At 43.8% G+C, this 18,697-nt stretch overlaps 1 protein-coding gene across 1 annotated transcript in view; it reads left to right on the forward strand.

Moving 5' to 3' along the window:
• Window positions 1–2,786: 2,786 nt before the first annotated feature.
• Window positions 2,787–18,697, forward strand: part of map1aa (microtubule-associated protein 1Aa) — a gene marked incomplete at both ends in the record, with an annotated part of 28,272 nt that continues 12,361 nt past the window's right edge. Inside the window, 2 exon segments of the mRNA XM_079997970.1 lie at window positions 2,787–3,012; window positions 3,826–3,927. Coding sequence (XP_079854096.1) covers window positions 2,787–3,012; window positions 3,826–3,927 — 328 coding nt within the window.

Genomic DNA, 18,697 nt, shown 5'->3' on the forward strand with positions numbered 1-18,697 from the left:
GAGGGTTGTTGTTTTTTTTTGTTTTTTTTTTGATTACCTTGCAGATCGACGTTCCCCACGCCTGGGTCGTCCCTGCGATTTCCTTCTCGCCGATCCCGGGGTGGCAAACAAAAAAAACACACACACACACACACTCAAAAAAAAGACGCGTCCAGCAGCGCCCGCTCCTCCTCTGTTTTCTGAGCGTCAGGGTGTGGGAGGCGACGGGCATTTCTAATGGAAAGGGTTTATTAGCCTCTTCCCCCGCTCCCCCCGCTTCCCCCCACGGCTCACCTCCCAGTGTTTGCAGATGGATCCGATTTATCGTTGAAGGTTCCTCCGACGTGGATACGAACGCACCTCGGGATGGTGTCCCTGCTATTGAACTTGGGGGAAAGTGACAGTGACCACGTTCTGTAGTTTAGAATACAGCAGCATACGTTACAATAAAACAGAATGGAATAGAATGGAATTTAACTGCATATAAGTGAGTAGGATAGAATGCAATGATAGAAATTAACTGAATAGAATAGATTGAAATAGCATAGAATAAGAATAGAATAGGATGAAATAGAATATAATAGAATAAAGTACAATAGAATATAATATCATAGAAGAGAATAGAATATCATGGAATGAAATACTATAGAGTAAAATACAATAGAATGAAATAGAGTAGAATAGAATAGAACATAATATAATTAAATAGAATATAGTAAAAATAGAATAGAATATAATATAATTTTTATTTAACTGAATATAATAGACTAAAGATAAATAGAATAGAGTAGAATTGAATTGGATGGAATTTAACTGAAGAAGAGGTATTACAATATAATATAATACAACTATCCCTCTGTATCAACTGCATTTTGAGTAAACAATAGAACAGCACATATAGCAAACCCATAAATAAATGATTTCTGACTAGTGTTTGGTGTGCACTGTAGCAACACAACACAATTGAGCAAAACAATCAAATAACAAATAAAAAACAAAAATAAATTTTGAATATCTCTCTGGGTGTGAACTCTTTGATTAAATTGAAATATAATTACAATATAATCTATTTGTTAGAACACTGACACATTCATAACACCTCTCTGCAGCTAAGAGCAGTAACACTTTAACTTTTATCCTATACTTATCCAGGCATATGCCTACAATTTTCAACTAACGTTCAACTAAACTGAATGCTATTACAATTGGTAATGCAGAAATGTATTATTCTCATCAATATTGATATATCAAAATAGCCTTTAAAATGTACAAATAAAACCATAAATGACCTTACAATAACACTATAGCACTGTGTTCAGCGTTCAGTGTGTGTTTAAATATATATATATACACACACACACATATATATATATATATATATATATATATATATATATATATATATATATATATATATATATATATATATGGATGAAATAGAATATAATAGAATATAAATATATATATATATATATATATATATATATATATATATATATATATGTATATATATATATATATATATATACACCTCTTTCCTGTATCTCCCAGTCTTCTCAGCAGAGGGCAGTAGATCATCTGGATGCTTTCTGGTCCAGTGTCTGTTTAAATGCTGAGTCACCTGCTGTTTTGGAGGAAGATTAGCAGTGGAGACAGAGCTGAAGCAGATTAACACCCAGTGATCCATCACCTCTGCAGGCCATGTCACTATAGCATCCCAGACACTCCTGCATATAACCCCCAGAAAACATCCCTGTGTTGGAAAGCATCAGCCCTACCCCGCCATTTCACTCACCGCATCCATTTACTCACATATTTATAAATAATAGTTCCCCATTCAGAAATATTGATGAATTTTATTATTATTATTTTTTATCATAATTACTATTAATATAATTTATTGCTGTTATTTTGGCCTGAGTGTGTTGACTACAGCATAGATGGCCGATATGGACCTTCCAATAGCATCATGTCTATGTTTATAATAATTAATTGAAAGCCAGAGGTGTAAATGTATCCTATCTTGCTATACAAGGCTTACAACAGGATTTGATTGTTTTTTTCTATTGTTCCACATTCAGTTATGCAAAAAAAATACAATTGTATATATATACAGTATATATTTCGTATTGTCATAATGATGATGGCAATGATAATATCTCTTAACCGACTTACAGTACTAGCATTAAATGTGCAAAATAAATGAGCCTCGAGTCACATGTGGGCTCATTGAAATTCCAGCTGAAGCCAAAAATAACAAGTTCTATATTAAAACTGTAGGCTTTTGTTGTGACTGCCGTGCCATAGATGAAGCATTGTTTTGTTCCTGGGAACAAAGAGGCATCGGTTCGGTTTGGTACCCGAAGCACATTGCCCGGTCCTTGCAGTGACACCGATACAGTATAAATGGAACATTTATATCCCTTTATTTCCAACCTCCCCCAGGAAGTGAGTAACATTAACCCCAGCGTAGTAGGTCAACAAAAGGATATTCAAATGGGCTCTTTACGTGTGTGAAATGTAAGAAATAGTCCCACCATCATCATCGTTTTCATGGTTATCATTCTAACCATCACAATGAGCTTAATGTGTGATGAGTGTAAACCTTGGTCATTTGATTAAAACATATATATGATACAAATTAAATCCCATATCCCTCCATGTTATTCATGTCCAATGGTAGGCCGTGACATCAAATAGTCACATAAACTGAGATCCAATAAAACCTGCCTCTCTGCACAGAGCCACGCCTCCTGGTCCTCCCAGCTCATCCTGCACTGTCATGGTGATCTCTGGATACAGTTGTCATGGCGATGGAAAAGAGCTCCGCGTCCACTAGTGGCACTGTTACCATGGAAATCGACATCACAAGCACTCCCTGTGTGAAGCGAGGGGAGCCAGAGGAGCAGCTCGAGCCCGTCGTGCACCACGTCGCCGAGCCTTTTCGATTTAGAAACTATCGCATGCTGATAGTGGTGGGAGAGCTTTCAAGCGGCCATCACCTGGAGTCTGCCAGGAAACAGATCCAACAAGGTGAGTTGGATGATGAATGACTAAGTCCTGTGCACCAGGAGGAATACCTTTAACAGCTTATTCTACCCGGAACCAGGCATGGTCTTTGGAGAAAACTGCACATTTTAGAAAACAAATATTAATAAACAGTATTAAGAATTTTAGTTAAGGCTTATGAGTGGGTGTTAAACAGTGAATATCCAATTCTGAAATTAAACCTAAACTTCTTAAAATCTTACATTCATTGAGAATAAGTGGAGCTTCCTCAGACGAACACCCATGAACGGCACTCTGATTACATGTCGCCTATTTGAGAAGCTGTGTTGGTGAATATCAATGCAAATTGGGGCTGATCCTCTGGCCTAGCAGAGGCTGGTTACTGACGTTATGAAGGAATCTTTCAATATTAGATGCGGTTATCTAGTTGTTAATGGCTTTGTTTAATTATTCCAGTTTTTGCTAATTTTCCTGTGTATGTAACGTGATTTTCAACTGTATTCATGAGGATGATTGGAATTAGTCTATGATTGCATTCTGTGCTAATTATAATCCATGCAAATCTTCTGTACATCAAGGTTCTTTTGCCTTCTTAGTAACTACCTGTCTATATTTTGCGAAAATAAATATTTCATAATAGGATAGTTCAGTCACTGTGACTTGCTAATTGCCAAGAATTATAATAATATACATTCACATAATTATCATAATTATCGGAGTAATAATATTGCCAGCCATATCTGTGTTAATGATTAGTGTATTTATTATTATCACATTAAAATAGATGGAATGCAACACCAGGTGATGGAATGTAATCAGTGTTGGATCGTTGAACAGGTTTGTGCTCATGGGACATTGACCAGACTGTGTGTGACCTGAAGAAGGAACTTCAGCTCTTCCAGATCAGGCATTCTGCTCAATTTTCATCAAAGGTCAAAGGTCAGTCCGCCGTCAATCTTAGATGACTTTTTGACGTACGCAAGCGCCCTTTCCAAAATCGTCGGCTGCATTCGTGTTGAGAGCATGCGAGGCTCCGGCACGGTGGGGAGGTGGCGGCGGTCCTTCCGTCCGCTCACCTTGTGGCGGCCGGAGGACGCGCCGGACGCGGACGCGACCGGATCGGATTGTGTCGAGTCCGGGCTCCCGTCTCCCCCGTCTCCCCTGCGCGTCTAGTAATCCCTTCAGAGAGCCTGAAATGATACAGTATACTGTAGCTTTCATCGATCAGGCTTTCATTTACAGGCCGCATGTCAGGCTGTGGATCGATGGGCCCTAATGGGGGAGCGAACACTATCTGTTGGCTGAAAATAGGATCAGGGCCCCTGGTAGATGGAGGATCAGGGCGGCTTCAACGGGGGTCTGGTCGGAGACGCGCGGCGATGCGGGGCCGCTTCGCCGCCCACTTGCCCAGTCGTTCCTGGAACCGTCGTCCGGGTCCAATTATGTTTGATCATCGTCCGCTCGGCGTTTTGAGCCCGAATCTGGATTTTATGATCAGCAAATGTCAGAGGTGCAACAAATGGGAGGAGGCTGATGGAGGAAGAAAGATGGCAGGTGATCAGTGTTGCCAGATTGATCACATCGGGACGGAAAAAATGGCATTGGGCGGGCACATCAAATTTGGCCTCGCTTGTGAAAGAAAAAAAAAATGAACAAATGAAAACTGTGGTTTTATTTTGGATGGATTGTATTTTACTTTGTTTGAAACAAAAAGAAGCACCGGTGCGTTTCAGGGACACTCTGTCAGTGTCAGTGTCTCCCCCCTCAACGATCCTCTGGCGTTGGTCTGATTTTTGATGGATTGGGCCACTTTTACACTGTGGTTGGGCTGTAAATTGTCAATCCGATCTGGAAACACTGGGCAAGATTTGTGTCTCTCTAGAGCAAATATTATGATTCAAATAAAGAAGAATTCTGTAAATCTAAGTCATATATAAAGACAAACATTGCGAGATCGAGCTCTACTTCTCCTCCTCCTCCTCAACTCTCGGCCTGGCAGTGTTATGTAAATAATGAGAAAATCGAAATCTTGTTCGTAAGTCTGCGTCATCTCATTGAAACAGCAACTCAGAACATGACCCCATGACTTCATAATGATCTCAGCATCAACTTGAAAATCACCTCAAATGGATTATTTTAGAATCGAGAAAGATGACACCGGTATATAACGATGTAACACACGCAAATCCAGTGCAATGAAAACGAAAAAAAATAACTGTGATAATATTTACTGGGGAACTAAGCCGTTTTGTCTTGTGGACACACTGTGTTGACTTGGATGTAAAAAGCTTAAAACGTTGGGATGGCCTTCTGGGCAGACTAATAGGCTACGCTGGGACATGCAACCTGGCTGATGTTTAAAGTGCCTTCCACATTTACCCCACTCTGCAAAAACTGACTGCATTGATTGAAGTGCTGTCTCCCTGTCATTTTATATAGAACACATTTCACCGTTCAAACACACTGCCACACTCCTCTGATTGTCACACGTTAACCCCACACATAACATGCTCGCCGACTAGACTGCAATCGACAACTTTCCTTTGTCAACTATCCTTTCCTGAGCCCTGACTTGCTTTGTTATTAGATGCATTTTGTCTATCTTTGCGACAGCCTCCTAAATAATAAATGGGCTAAGTCGTCTGTAATTATTCTTCCCTGCAAAGCAACAATTACAGCTAACCACACAGCAGCCCAGAAGTCCTTTATATTTACCTCTCACCTCTCTGACAGTTTGACAATCCTTGGGCTTGTGCTTTTTAGAAAAGGAAAAGGAGCTGCTTGTGGGTTTCTTTGCACAGCATTACTCACATTGACGGGGTCGACAGGATGCACTATCTGTGTTGGAGTCCAGCACAGGGTACGAGCAGCTACGGGGAAGGGCAGAATATTTTTGAGAAAGCAGAGTAATTTCTGAAAAAACCAACGCCCAGTGCCACTGAAAAAGATTCAGAATGGATCTGTAGCACTTATAGAAAACATTTAAACACCTGAGCCAAATTGTTCCTGCATGTATTTAATTATAGCCGCAATTACATTTTTTATTCATTTATTTATTTATTTATTTAGCCTTCTGTACCGAGGAAATGGATAAACTGAAGAGAATGTATTAAAAATAGAAGAGACAGCATTAAACAACAGATTATTTATAATGACATGATTGTAAATTCAGTCAGGACTCAAAATTTTTAATTCATGACATTGACTTTCTGACAGTGATGAAATCCAAAAGGTCAGGAAAGATCGGTCATGGGGCAAAACTTCAAACATGCAAAATCAAAAGACAGGTTTGACTGAAGCACGACTGAATTCACTCACAGGCCTCATCGTAGGGCTGGGTGCTAATTAAATAATTTCATATTGTATATAAAAAAAAAGTCCTATTATTATCATGATAACAATTCCCCTTGTGTCACCCAGCCCCGGTTCACAGTTCTGTAGTTTAGGTGAAAACGAGCCAACGCAACAATTAACAAAAATTCCACTGCTGAGCCGACGCAGGGGGAGAGAGGACGCCTGTGCAGCTCTGTGGTCCGAAGCTGCGCCAGGCGATGCAGTTCGGTGACAGCAGCTTATAAACAGAGGCGTGTTGTTCTTAGTAATATGCCTGCTTTGCCTCCTGCTCATATTGTAAATGGTATAAAGCTCTTTGACAGAATAATGGTCTCTGTATTGCATATGTGGGTGACTGATTCCCTGTTTGGGATCAGGAGGCAGCTCATTTCACAGCTGGCAGACAGTCACATGAAACTAGGCGACACGGTCAGTGGAACGGAAAGGTCACGTTGGATACATTAAGTCGGCCTATTATTAAGGGGGGCCTATTATGCAAAACTCACATTTCCAGTGCTTGTGCACATACATTTGGGTCTCTGATGGGCCTGCTGACACACAAACTGTGAAATGAGACAAGCCAGTCAGCCTCTTTGTGAGCTGTCAGATTTCAGAAAACCGGTGATTCGATAAGCCGTTCAGATTTCGTCAAACTTCGGTAGAATTAGAAAGCGTGGGAAGTGTCCTGACGTTGGCTTACAGACCAGCACAAATCTTTTAAAAGAAAGAGGAATTAATACCAACTTTCCGTGACAAAACTGGAGACGATGGAAATGTCAGTATTTGCTGTGTGTTTCCTCCCGTGTGCGGTGCGCGATCGGCTCTGCGTTTCTCCAAACAAAACCGTAGATGTATTCATTAAATTTATTTTGTTTTATTTTACACTATTTCCATAATTGAATGAAACAAAAAAGCCCCAAGCCCCGCCCTATCCCACGGTGCTCAAAGCTCTGCGCTGCTCCGCACACGGCGGTGAAAGTGGGAACGAACTTTTAAATAAGGCCTTGTAGATCTAATATGAGTGAAGATTCAGCAGCTGGATTGCTTATTTCCCACATCAACTTTGTTCAGAAACAGATTTTAGAGTACTGGTAGGTTGAAATCATTGACGGTTTACAGAGGGAACCCCATTGGCTCACAAAGCTTGAATGTTATTCTCCCTTGTAAGTCGCTTTGGATAAAAGCGTCTGCTAAATGACTAAATGAAATGAATGAAATGATGAAAACTAGATGCCTGGCTGCTCATTTACATGTAAAGCCACACACACAAAAACAGCCCATTTTGGAACACTATGGTTTTGAGGCATGTTACAATGGCTCGAATGCATAATCTGAGTGGTATTTCCAGAAAAAAAAACTTAAAAGACATGTTTTGAGGACCTCAGAGACCACATATTAACTTGTTGAAAAGGAGCATAATAGGTCCCCTTGAAATTATGAAATGAAAGGACTGCAGCATTAAATCAGTGTTTGCCCTCCTCAGCATTCCTTTGTTGGCCCAGAGTTTACAGATTGGTGATTAAAAAATGTACGATTTTATTGCCAAAGATACTCTTCTTGTACTCATACTATACTGTATATACAATATACACAGATCAGCCACAACATTAAAACCACAACTAATAACCACTAATACTGTGAAGCTCCCCCTCATGTTGCCAAAACAGCTGTGACCCGTGGAGGCATGGACTCCACCAGACCTCTGAAGGTGTCCTGTGGTATCTGGCACCAAGATGTTAGCAGCAGATCCTTTAAGTCCTGGAAGTTGTGAGGTGGGGCCCCCATGGATCGGACTTGTTGTTCCAGCACATCCCACAGATGCTCCTTCGGACCCTAACCCCGCCCATCGACATGATGTAGAAGAAAACGTGATTCATCAGACCAGGCCACCTTCTTCCATTGCTCCATGGTCCAGTTCTGACGCTCACATGTCCATTGTAGGTGCTTTCAGGGGTGGACAGGGGTCAGCATGGACACTCTGACCGCTCCCATACGCAGCAAGCTGTGATGCACTGTGTGTTCTGACACCTTTCTATCATAGCAGCCTTAACTTTTTCACCAATTTGTGCTACAGCAGCTCTTCCGTAGGATTTGGCCAGACGAGCTAGACTTCACTCCTCACACGCATCAATGAGCCTTGGGCGCCCATGACCCTGTCACCGGTTCACCGGTTGTCCTTCCCTGGACCACTTTTGGTAGGTACTAACCGCTGCATACCAGGAACACCCCACAAGACCTGTAGTTTTGGAGATGCTCTGACCCAGTCGTCTAGCATCACAATGTGGTCCTTGTCAAAGTGGCTCAGATCCTTACGCTTGACCATTTTTCCTGCTTCCACACATCAACTTCAAGAACTGACTGTTCACTTGCTGCCTAATATATCCCACCCCTTGACAGGTGCCACTGGAACCAGATGAGCAATGTTATTCACTTCACCTGTCACTGGTTTTAATGTTGTGACTGATCAGTGTATGAATATGTATGTACGGTATATACAGTATATATATATATATATATATAAATGTATTTATTTTATTTTTTGTAGAAAAAACAGCGCTGACATGGTGCTTAATAGAGGAAGCACAGGTCTGCCTGCTGCCACGTTGTTGCCCCACATTGCCTGTGAGTCGACTGCTAAAAGACTAGAGGAGTGCACAGTCATGGCCGGCAGTCTGAAAACCAGCTTGAAAATCGACTTTCAATCAAAGATAAAGCAATGTTAAAAATGTGAAATCAAATCAAACCAAATGTTGGTTGTTAATCCGACATTCCAGGAGTGGAATGGTAACGATTTGATACCTGTGATGCCACAGTTACCATGGCGACTCCTAAATCTCTCCACGCACCGTTATCCTCAGCACTTACATCAGCCGTAGAATTTTTTATGAAGAATGTGTGTGGACTGAAATAGCAGGAGAGGCTCTGCAGTTCCTTGGAGAAAGGTAGCTTGAGATCCATGTCACGCTATCAGAACAGTTTCCAGTTTTTTGTTACCTGTTCGACGAGTGCAGCTACTGTACGGTTTTAAAAGCAAGAGACAAGAACAAGACAAGAACAAGATAATATTCTTATAAATGTACATTTGAATGTTGTACCAATAACAGGACTGACACCTTTAATGTTTAATTCCATTCAGACATGCCAGACCTGGGCATGACAAATAGAAATAAAAATATGTATTTCTTCTCTACTTGCCAACATTAAATGACTGTTAATGTGATGCTCATGTACATATGAGATACCTGCACTGTTTTTAATGTGAATTTCACTAGTCGATGAATTATTTTCTAGTTAAAGATCCCCACACACACACGCACACACACGCACACACACACACACACACACACACACACACACACACACACACACACACACACACACACACACACACACACACACACACACACACACACACACGTGCACACACAGATGCACACAAAAGGGGCTGAGCGACCCAGGAGAGAAGGGATGGTGATGGAGACAGGGCCGTCGATATCGTCTGAATCAGGAGGAAGTGGTGGTGTAACACAATGCCGCCTGGCAGCCGCCTGGTCAGGTCTGATAGGAAACGATAAAATCAAAGCTCTGCTAAGGCTTTCTAATTGTCGGCGTCAACCACTGTACAGCACATGTGGCGGGGCGAGTAAGAACAGCGCCCACTGATGTAAGTGGTGGCCAGTAATTACCGAATAGGGCCACAAAGTCTCTGGACACAGCAGTTTGACTGTAAACATTTTTTTTTTTTATTACATTTTTCACTTAAAAAGGATTTTCAACAGTGGATAAATTGGAGGATGATCGATCACAACATCATCATTCATTATATATTCAATGTTCCATTTAATGTGCTTTTGGCTTCCGTGGTGACTAGATTAAATACCCCAGGCCAGGAGAAAGGCCAGGCAAAAATATTTATAAATTTGACAGAAAGATTTTGTATCACAGCTTACTCATTTTAAAACAGTATGCTCATCAAGCTTTACAAATAACTGAACAGTCAATAATGCCATTGCAACGACTTAACTGATTGTCATCACAGATGCCATCAGTCCGTCAAGAACAATTTGTCCATTTAGTCCTAGAGAGCTCATCCATCCCGGGCGGCGTTACTTTATCCCCGACTGTCTGTTAAAGCACGAGCGCAGTCTGAAACATGAAACATGAAAGATCACCTCTCGTCCCCGGAGTGGAGGAGCCAGTAATGGTCTCCATGACCACAGCTGTTGCCCACACAATGCAATTAATAAAGGCTCACTCTGAATTGATGGCAGACAAACAAACCCCGGCCACATCTATCCCTCGTCAGGGCCTCTCAGGGGAAATGCAGCCAGCAGGAGGTGATGGAGCTCATTGGATGTGAGCACATAGGTATAGCTTCATCAATACACCATCCATCCATCCGTCCATCTGTCCTTCCATTCATCTGTCCATCCATCCACTTATCCATCCATCCATCCATCCAGCCATCCAGCCATCCATCCAGCCATCCATCCATCCATCCATTCATCGTTCCATCCATCATCCATCCATCCATCCATCCATCCCACTATATACAATGTTTTCAATTAATCTCCCCTTTTCCTTTTTTTTTCAAGTTTCTTATGTTTTGTTTTTTTTCATATATCCATCCATCCCACCCCACACCCATGCACAGACTGGGTGATCATGATGGACATAATAGGATGTGGAACGTGACAGGCAGGGAGAGATGAGCAATGGAGTCTGTCAAGTGCTGAACCTGCGTCCAAAAGACTCTTAACACAAAGACCCACCTTCCCCCTTCCACTCCCTCCGTAACCAACCCTTCTCAAAACACATACAGCCACACACATCTCAAGACTAAGCATGCATGAATAATGACATATTCTTTATATTCTCTCCATGTACACAGAACGGACATGCTGGGCCCGCACCCAGCATGTCCGTTCTGTGTACATGGAGGGGGGAAAAAGTGGCGGAGCAAACAACATTTCCACAGCCGTGGTAGCAGATGAATCCTGTGCAGGCGATGATGTGGTCATGCACCGTCAGCGGGCGTGGCTCCTCTGGTGTGGCAACTACATTACAAGCAGGCGTTCGATCAATTTCATCGCTTCTTAGATACCTTTTTTCCTCCGCAACGATGTCTCCCGTGCTCCCGCCCTCTCTGGGGCTGGTACGGGAGCAACGCTGACCCGACCAAGGGGGATTGTGAGTGTGGGTTACCCTCCGATGCAGCTGATGCTTTGGGGCTAATCTATTTCTCATATTGATTTTGATCCCCGACGGACTTCTGTGTACAGCAAAGGAAGGATGCTCTGAAAAGCAATATCTCCGTCCATCTTATCGTCATATAGAAACCACTGGTCCATTGATTGCCGTGGGTTGTGAAATAAATGTATGCCGCATCTTACCATCCATGTCATTATTAGCAATGCGTCATACATGCAGAGTTTAATATCAAATGCCATGCATATATATTGACCTGGGTGGGGCTTTGAAATAGAGTCACGCCTTCGGACAGTTGATAAATAATTCAGTGGTGGATATTGATCTGGCCCCTAGTTCTTTTGCAGTGGACGTGTGAGGGCTCTACACGGCCGGGGACGACGCCCCCGCGCACTCTTTCATCTTTAGCGAGTGGCTGGAAGGACACGTCCGCTCACACAGATACGCACACGTGTGTGCGCACACGCAGACACGGGCGATAAAATTCAAGATTTATTTCGCCGCTCACCTTTTTCGACATTGAACGATCCCGCGTTATTTTCGCCGACAATCCGTGATGATTCTTCTAAATCTTTACACATTAAGTTAAGATGTGTGCTCAGGCAAGAGCAGTGTCATTTCATGGTGGTCCTTCACTCGGGGTGAGAGATAAAGACGCGTGTTGAAAGCAACCAGTGATGGTGTTAATCCTACAGATCAGCGCCGGACATTTCTCCACCCAGCAAAGTCACCTTGACCAGCTGTGTGTGTGTGTGTGTGTGTGTGTGTGTGTGTGTGTGTGTGTGTGTGTGTGTGTGTGTGTGTGTGTGTGTGTGTGTGTGTGTGTGTGTGTGTGTGTGCGTGTGTGTGTGTGCATGCGTGTGTGTGTGTGTGTGCATGTGTGTGTGCATGTGAGAGAGACAGACAGAGAGCCGGACTTACAAAGACAGAGAGAGAGAGAGAGAGAGAGAGAGAGAGAGAGAGAGAGTGAGTGAGGGATGTGTGCTCTTCCATGTGTGTGAGCAAACACAGTGACGTACTGTAAGGAAGGGGAAGGAGAATTACGATGGAACGGATGAGATATTCGCGGAAGAGGAAACCGGAGTGTCTGCAGAGAAGGGCGTGGCCGGCGAGACATCTGAGCTCTGCTCTGACGACAGCTGTGTGAGCTCCGGAGCAGAGTGCTCCTCATATCCTGTGCCGCCGACGATGCTGTATCAGCGCCGTGGGTGGGATGCAAGAGCTGATGGAGATCGAGATGATTTTTAAAGGTCACGTGGTCATGAAGCTATTTCTCAAATGAACACTGGTTTGAACACGGGCGTGATGGGATGTTGACAAAGAGAAAACCCAGACCAGGAGATGCGTCAATAAAGATGTCTGCGTTTACCTGCTTCGGCTGAACATGGAGAGGGCCTTTTTCACATTCAAATAGGTTCTTTTGACAAAAGTAGACAACTGTATTGAGCTTTGAGCGTGTCCTCCTACCATTGTTGGTTCTTGCTACATCTGAGAGAACAGGCTTGATGCCAGCCAATTAAAGTTAGTGCAAGTGACCGTTACGCAGAGAGCAGTTACACATGTATGTACTGTATATCTGATTAAGTTTTCCCCACCATCACCACATGCTTTCTCTATCTCTACCCCTTTGGATTTGTATTTGCTTATTTCCATCCATCTGTGCCGAACGGCAAGATTGGTGATAGATTCCACATTTTCAGCTGGGTGGGCAGAGCCCAGAGTCTATTTTGGTTGACATCTGTCCCACCCAGCAGCTGCTGTTGAGTCACAGCTGTTTGAAAAAGTCCCCTTTCCAAAACAGACAATCCACTCCCCTGTCCGATGATAATAATAACTGACAAGATTTGTTTTGCTGAACTACGTACTCCAAAAATAGTATCAGGCTACAGTTAGGATCGCTTAGGTTCAGGTTTCATAGCAAGTAAAGGAACGGGCTGGGAGCTTCCTTCAGATATTTTCCCTGTTGCTTTGCCTGTGGAAGCATGTTGTTGGGAGTTGTTGTGACCGCACATCATTAGCATTGCCATAGCAGAACACATCAGCTCAATTAGCATTTTGAATAATTTGCAAAAGCACCAATCAGCCATTCACAAACTGCCTGCTATTGCCGTCATCCTGCGGAAACAATGACCTGATCAAAGGAGGTGCTGAGCCGTGGGTCGCCACAATAATGAGCAAGATAATCAAACCACCCTGCAGCCGTGATGGGGCAGATGGAGGTACTATGCATTAAGAGGCAGCCATTAGGGAGGAAATGCAATGGTTTAAAGGCCAATCTCTTTTCGTCTGCTGTTGCGACCGTGATTGCATGCCCTTAGAAGCAGCAGGTATCAAAGCCATTTAAAAGGGGTTTCATACTTAGCATTTCTCTCTATGAAACTGAAGGCTGCACTCAGCACACATACAATTACGCTGTTAAGGAATCATGACATGACATGGTGGCGACAAAACTGCTGTTATTTTACCCTTACATTGCCTGTCAAAATTACATGTATTTATTTGAGTCATTCAATCAAAGAATTTGAAGAATTGCACAACGTTTGTATAAAACCATTGGCTATATACAGTAGCTCCAGCAGCATCCATCCCTCCCCTACTCTCCCTGGGTACCAGGTCCTCCATCATCCATCCATCCATCCATCCATCCATCCATCCATCCCCTACTGTTTCTGGATACCTGGTCCTCCATCCTCGAGCATCCACTTATCCATCCCCAACCCTCCCTGGATAGCCCTGGTCCTCCATCCATCCATCCATCCATCTATCAATCCATCAATCCATCCATCTATCAATCCATCCATCCATCCATCCATCTATCAATCCATCAATCCATCCATCTATCCATCTATCCATCCATCCATCTATCAATCCATCCATCCATCCATCCATCTATCAATCCATCAATCCATCCATCTATCCATCCATCCATCCATCCATCTATCAATCCATCCATCCATCCACCCATCCATCTATCCATCTATCCATCCATCCATCTATCAATCCATCCATCCATCCATCCATCCATCTATCAATCCATCCATCCATCCATCCATCTATCAATCCATCCATCCATCCATCCATCCCCTCCCTCCACTCCTAGGCACTCCATTCCCCAGTATACACCCATCCATCCCCTACTCTCTCTGGATACCCTGGGCCCTCCGTCCTCCAGTAGCATCCATCCATTCATCCATCTATCCATCCATCCATTCATCCATCCATCCATCCATCCACCTATCCATCCCCTACTCTCCCTAGATACCCCATGTCCTCCATTTTCAATCTATCCATCCATCTATCCGTACATCCATCAATCCATCCATCCATCCCCTCCCTCTGCTCCCAGGCCCTCCAATCTTCAGCAGCATCCATCCATACTCTCCCCGGGTACCATTCCCTCCATCCTCCATCCTCCATCCTCCATACTCCAGCAGCATCCATCCCTTCAGCCCCTCCCTCCCACACTCCGCCGTCACTCCCACCCCAGAACACTCTCTCCGCCGAGCTCGTGTGCTGTGCGCGCCTCTCACGTCTCTAGATAACGGTAAGTGGATCTTTTTTTTTTTTTTTTTTTTTTTGCCATTATTGAGGCTGTGAAGCTGCGCGGTAACGTGCGTTTAGGGACAAGAGCGCGTCCGGCGGTGCGTCGCTTTATCGGTGCGCGCTCGCTCAGAAATCCGACCGAAAACCCCTCTGCTCCATCCAACCGAACCTCACATTCTCATATGAGTCTATTCGAACGGGCTCTGGGAGTCACTTTTAGCATCGTACCAACACATTGTCATGCTTTACATTTTAATTTTCACCGTCACCGACAAGGAGTAAACGCGTCAATTACTGGTGATTTTAAGGCCATGTCACCAGGTATGCGCGTAAAATCATCATATGGTGATATGAGATGATGTATATTGGGTATTTATATCTATATTATATTATATTCTATGTAAATTATTTAGGCCAGTGACCAAACAGGACCTACAGCACCTGTTCCTACATGAAGCCCTACATTACAATTTACTTGAATTTATTTTAATTAATTAATTATTTTGTTAATTCATTTGTTTATTTTTACAATGAATCAATTCTAATCTCCATGAAGCTTAATGCACTTCATGCACTCCATGTATTGGTGTTCTGGTCTATTTTGGTTGAGGAGAACTGGGTGACCCAATTCATGACGTGAGAAAAACGGGAACATCTCCTGACTTTAAGGCAACAGCTGAGTTTCAGATCAGATGACTGTGAATTTGTCTTTTTCTACCTGCACAGAAAAAAATCAGGTACAGCGAGAATTGTAGCTCACTGTCAATCAGTTCATCCTCATCAACCCAAATGCATGCAACGGCCAGTTGACTAAAAATAGGAAGGCGCCGTACCGTACACAGACTTAATTAAAATATCTAGGATTGTGTGTCACCAAACCGAGATTAAAGACACCGAGCTGGTTTCATTTTGAGCGCTGATTCACCATGTTTTCCTCTTGAGTTATTGGTTTATATTTAGAACAGTGCAAATGTTATGCTTGTTGTGGTGTCTTTTCATCCTGTTTGTGATCATTTACTACCTGGTGTAATTATTGTCAGCAGTTAGACCACCTGAGAACTATACAGATCCTGACTATTTACTGGTTCCCGGACCCTTATGGGACATTTTTTACGGGGTGGCTCCATCTGCAAATTGAATCATTTAAATATCCAGATGGACACAGGGCAGAGCAGTTACCTACGGTGCTGTAAAGCCTGAAAGTGACTTCATTGCTACAACAGCATGTTTAATCCTTTACTCAGAATATGTAGGTTAAAGCTGACTAATAAAAACGCGTGGGCTCTTCCTTTTTTGGAATCCGTGCACCTGGTTCTTAGTCAAACCCGCGGTGCAATTCCACTTTGCGATTGTAAGCGGTGCTGACCGTCCTGACCCTTGAACAACCCCCCGGGTTGGGTTTAAAAAAAAAAAAAACAAGACCCAGGACGCTGGAGGGCGTGTGGCGCTCTGTGCCGAGCTCAGCAGTATTGTATTTAACCGGGTGGAGCGCGGACGGCTGGACGGCGACCGGGACCTCAGAGTTCCGCCGGACCCGGGGCTCGAGCTTCCGACCTCGGCGGGATCATGGGACGGTGTCGTGGGAATCGTCAGCATCACCCCGGCGTTCCTTGAAGGCACCTGGGCACGCGCGTTCCATTTTTTGCCGTAAAGATAACACCTTTGTGTCCCCGTCATTCATTATGATGAAGCTGCAACTGCACATTCATTCGTTCAAAGGTGGCACTCAGATATTAATGTGGTATTTAATACTGATGCAGTGATGAAGACCAACGGTGAAGCCAAGCGGTTTTAACTTGCCGCTGCCATTCAGATACCAGCGGCATCGGGAATTTTTCCTCAGAAGTTTTTGTTTTACTTTACAGTATACCGCAATTTAGTTAAACAGTACTTAAAGCGTTTTCTCCCTTGATTAACCAACGTCTTGATTGGTTGTGTGATATAGCAGAAGTAAAATCTGCCGAAACTCCTCCGACACGATTAACATTTAAATCACGACAGAGTTTTGGAATTGTGCTGAATGAAGACACACCGGCTCTTCCTGCCACTCAAACGAAGACGGAAGAAGATAACGTTGTAAATATAACATAATAAAACCGTGCAATGACTGTCGCTGAATAATACAAAATGGCCCCAATGTATGACCTTCAATGAAGAGTCTTAAGAAAACAGTATTTTTGGCTGGTCTCTGCTTGGCCTCGCCGTGAATAAGCTCCATACCTGCGCTCCATCCCCTACAGCACCAATCACTTTGATTCATCACCTTGGAGCCATCGCCATCCATCAGGCCTTGTGCTAACAAAGCGTGCAGAGAATATCCTTTTAATTGAATTCGCTTTCAAGCCGCCTTTCTACAGTACGGAACAGCTAATCGGCCACGGCAGCTCATTAGTCAGGTGTTTGTTTTGTTCGATGAAGATGAAGATGTGTTGTCGGCGTGGTCCCGCTTCTAATGCCCCCTCGCCCCCATCACGGACCTCGCTCGTTCCACCGCTAGTTGCGCCGAAGAACCCACCGATAAAGAAAAGCGCTCTGGGGGGGGGAATTGCACAACGTGGCGTGGCGTGGAAGCATCGCCGCATCACTTTGAGTCAGTGCTTCAGCTCCGTTCCTCCGGGAGTCAGTTTGCGTTCGGGGGCAGAAATCACGGCTCCTCCGTAGATCACCGCCGTACAGGAATTAATGGATGACGGTGTAATGGCTGAGGGGTTTCTGCGTGCGGTTTGTCTGCGTGCGCCGTCGTGCAGTGCTTCGCGCGAGACGTGAAAACCTGGAATATGGGAGGTTAGCCCTCTTCAGAGGAAGCACAGCCGGCGCCGCGGCGACACCTCGGTGGCGCTGACCCCCTTTGACTGATCAGAGTTGGGGGAAAAAAAAAAAAAAAAAGTCAAAGTCTGGCATGAGATTCAAATGAGATGAAAACAAGTGAGGAGGAAAAAAGGAAGTGAGTAAGATGAAAAACAAATCGCGCCGGGTGACGACGCACTCCCTGAGGACAGGGTTTCATTGGTCAAACATTTGGTTTTTCCGTATCTTGTTTTCACACGATGTTTAGGAAAATAATGCATTAGTAATTATGAATAATTCCTCTTTGTTATGCATGGGGTTCACTGTTCCCTACTGTGTCTAACTGCCCTGGTGAGACCTCCAACCTGTTATTAGGAGAGAGAGGGCGAGAGAGAGAGAGAGAGAGAGAGAGAGAGAGTGAGAGTGAGAGTGAGAGAGAGAGAGGATACGATATATTCCGTGTAGGATAAATCATCCAAATTTGTGATTAACTTTTTCAACAAAACACAGTCAACTACGTCCTTCTCTCACAGAATATACTGGATAATATGTTTTTTTAGGTCATGCTAGTATTCATGGCTATTTTTATTTTTTTATTTTTATTTTTTACCATTTCTATCATCGGCCTTCCACCATCTAACTTTCAGAATTGCCGAAACAGCCTTGAGCAATTTTTTGCTTTCCGCGTCAGGCCAACTGCGGTCAGCCAGCGCCGGGTTGGTGGGCACGTCATAGAGGAGTGTAGGGCGGTCAGAACAGCACGTATGAGACACGGCCCGAGGGCGCGCCCCGCCCGTGCCCTGATCCCACGCTCCTCTTGGCCTCAGGTGACACCACG

Source organism: Zeus faber (assembly GCF_960531495.2).
Source record: "Zeus faber genome assembly, chromosome: 3".
Classification (NCBI taxonomy): domain Eukaryota; kingdom Metazoa; phylum Chordata; class Actinopteri; order Zeiformes; family Zeidae; genus Zeus; species Zeus faber.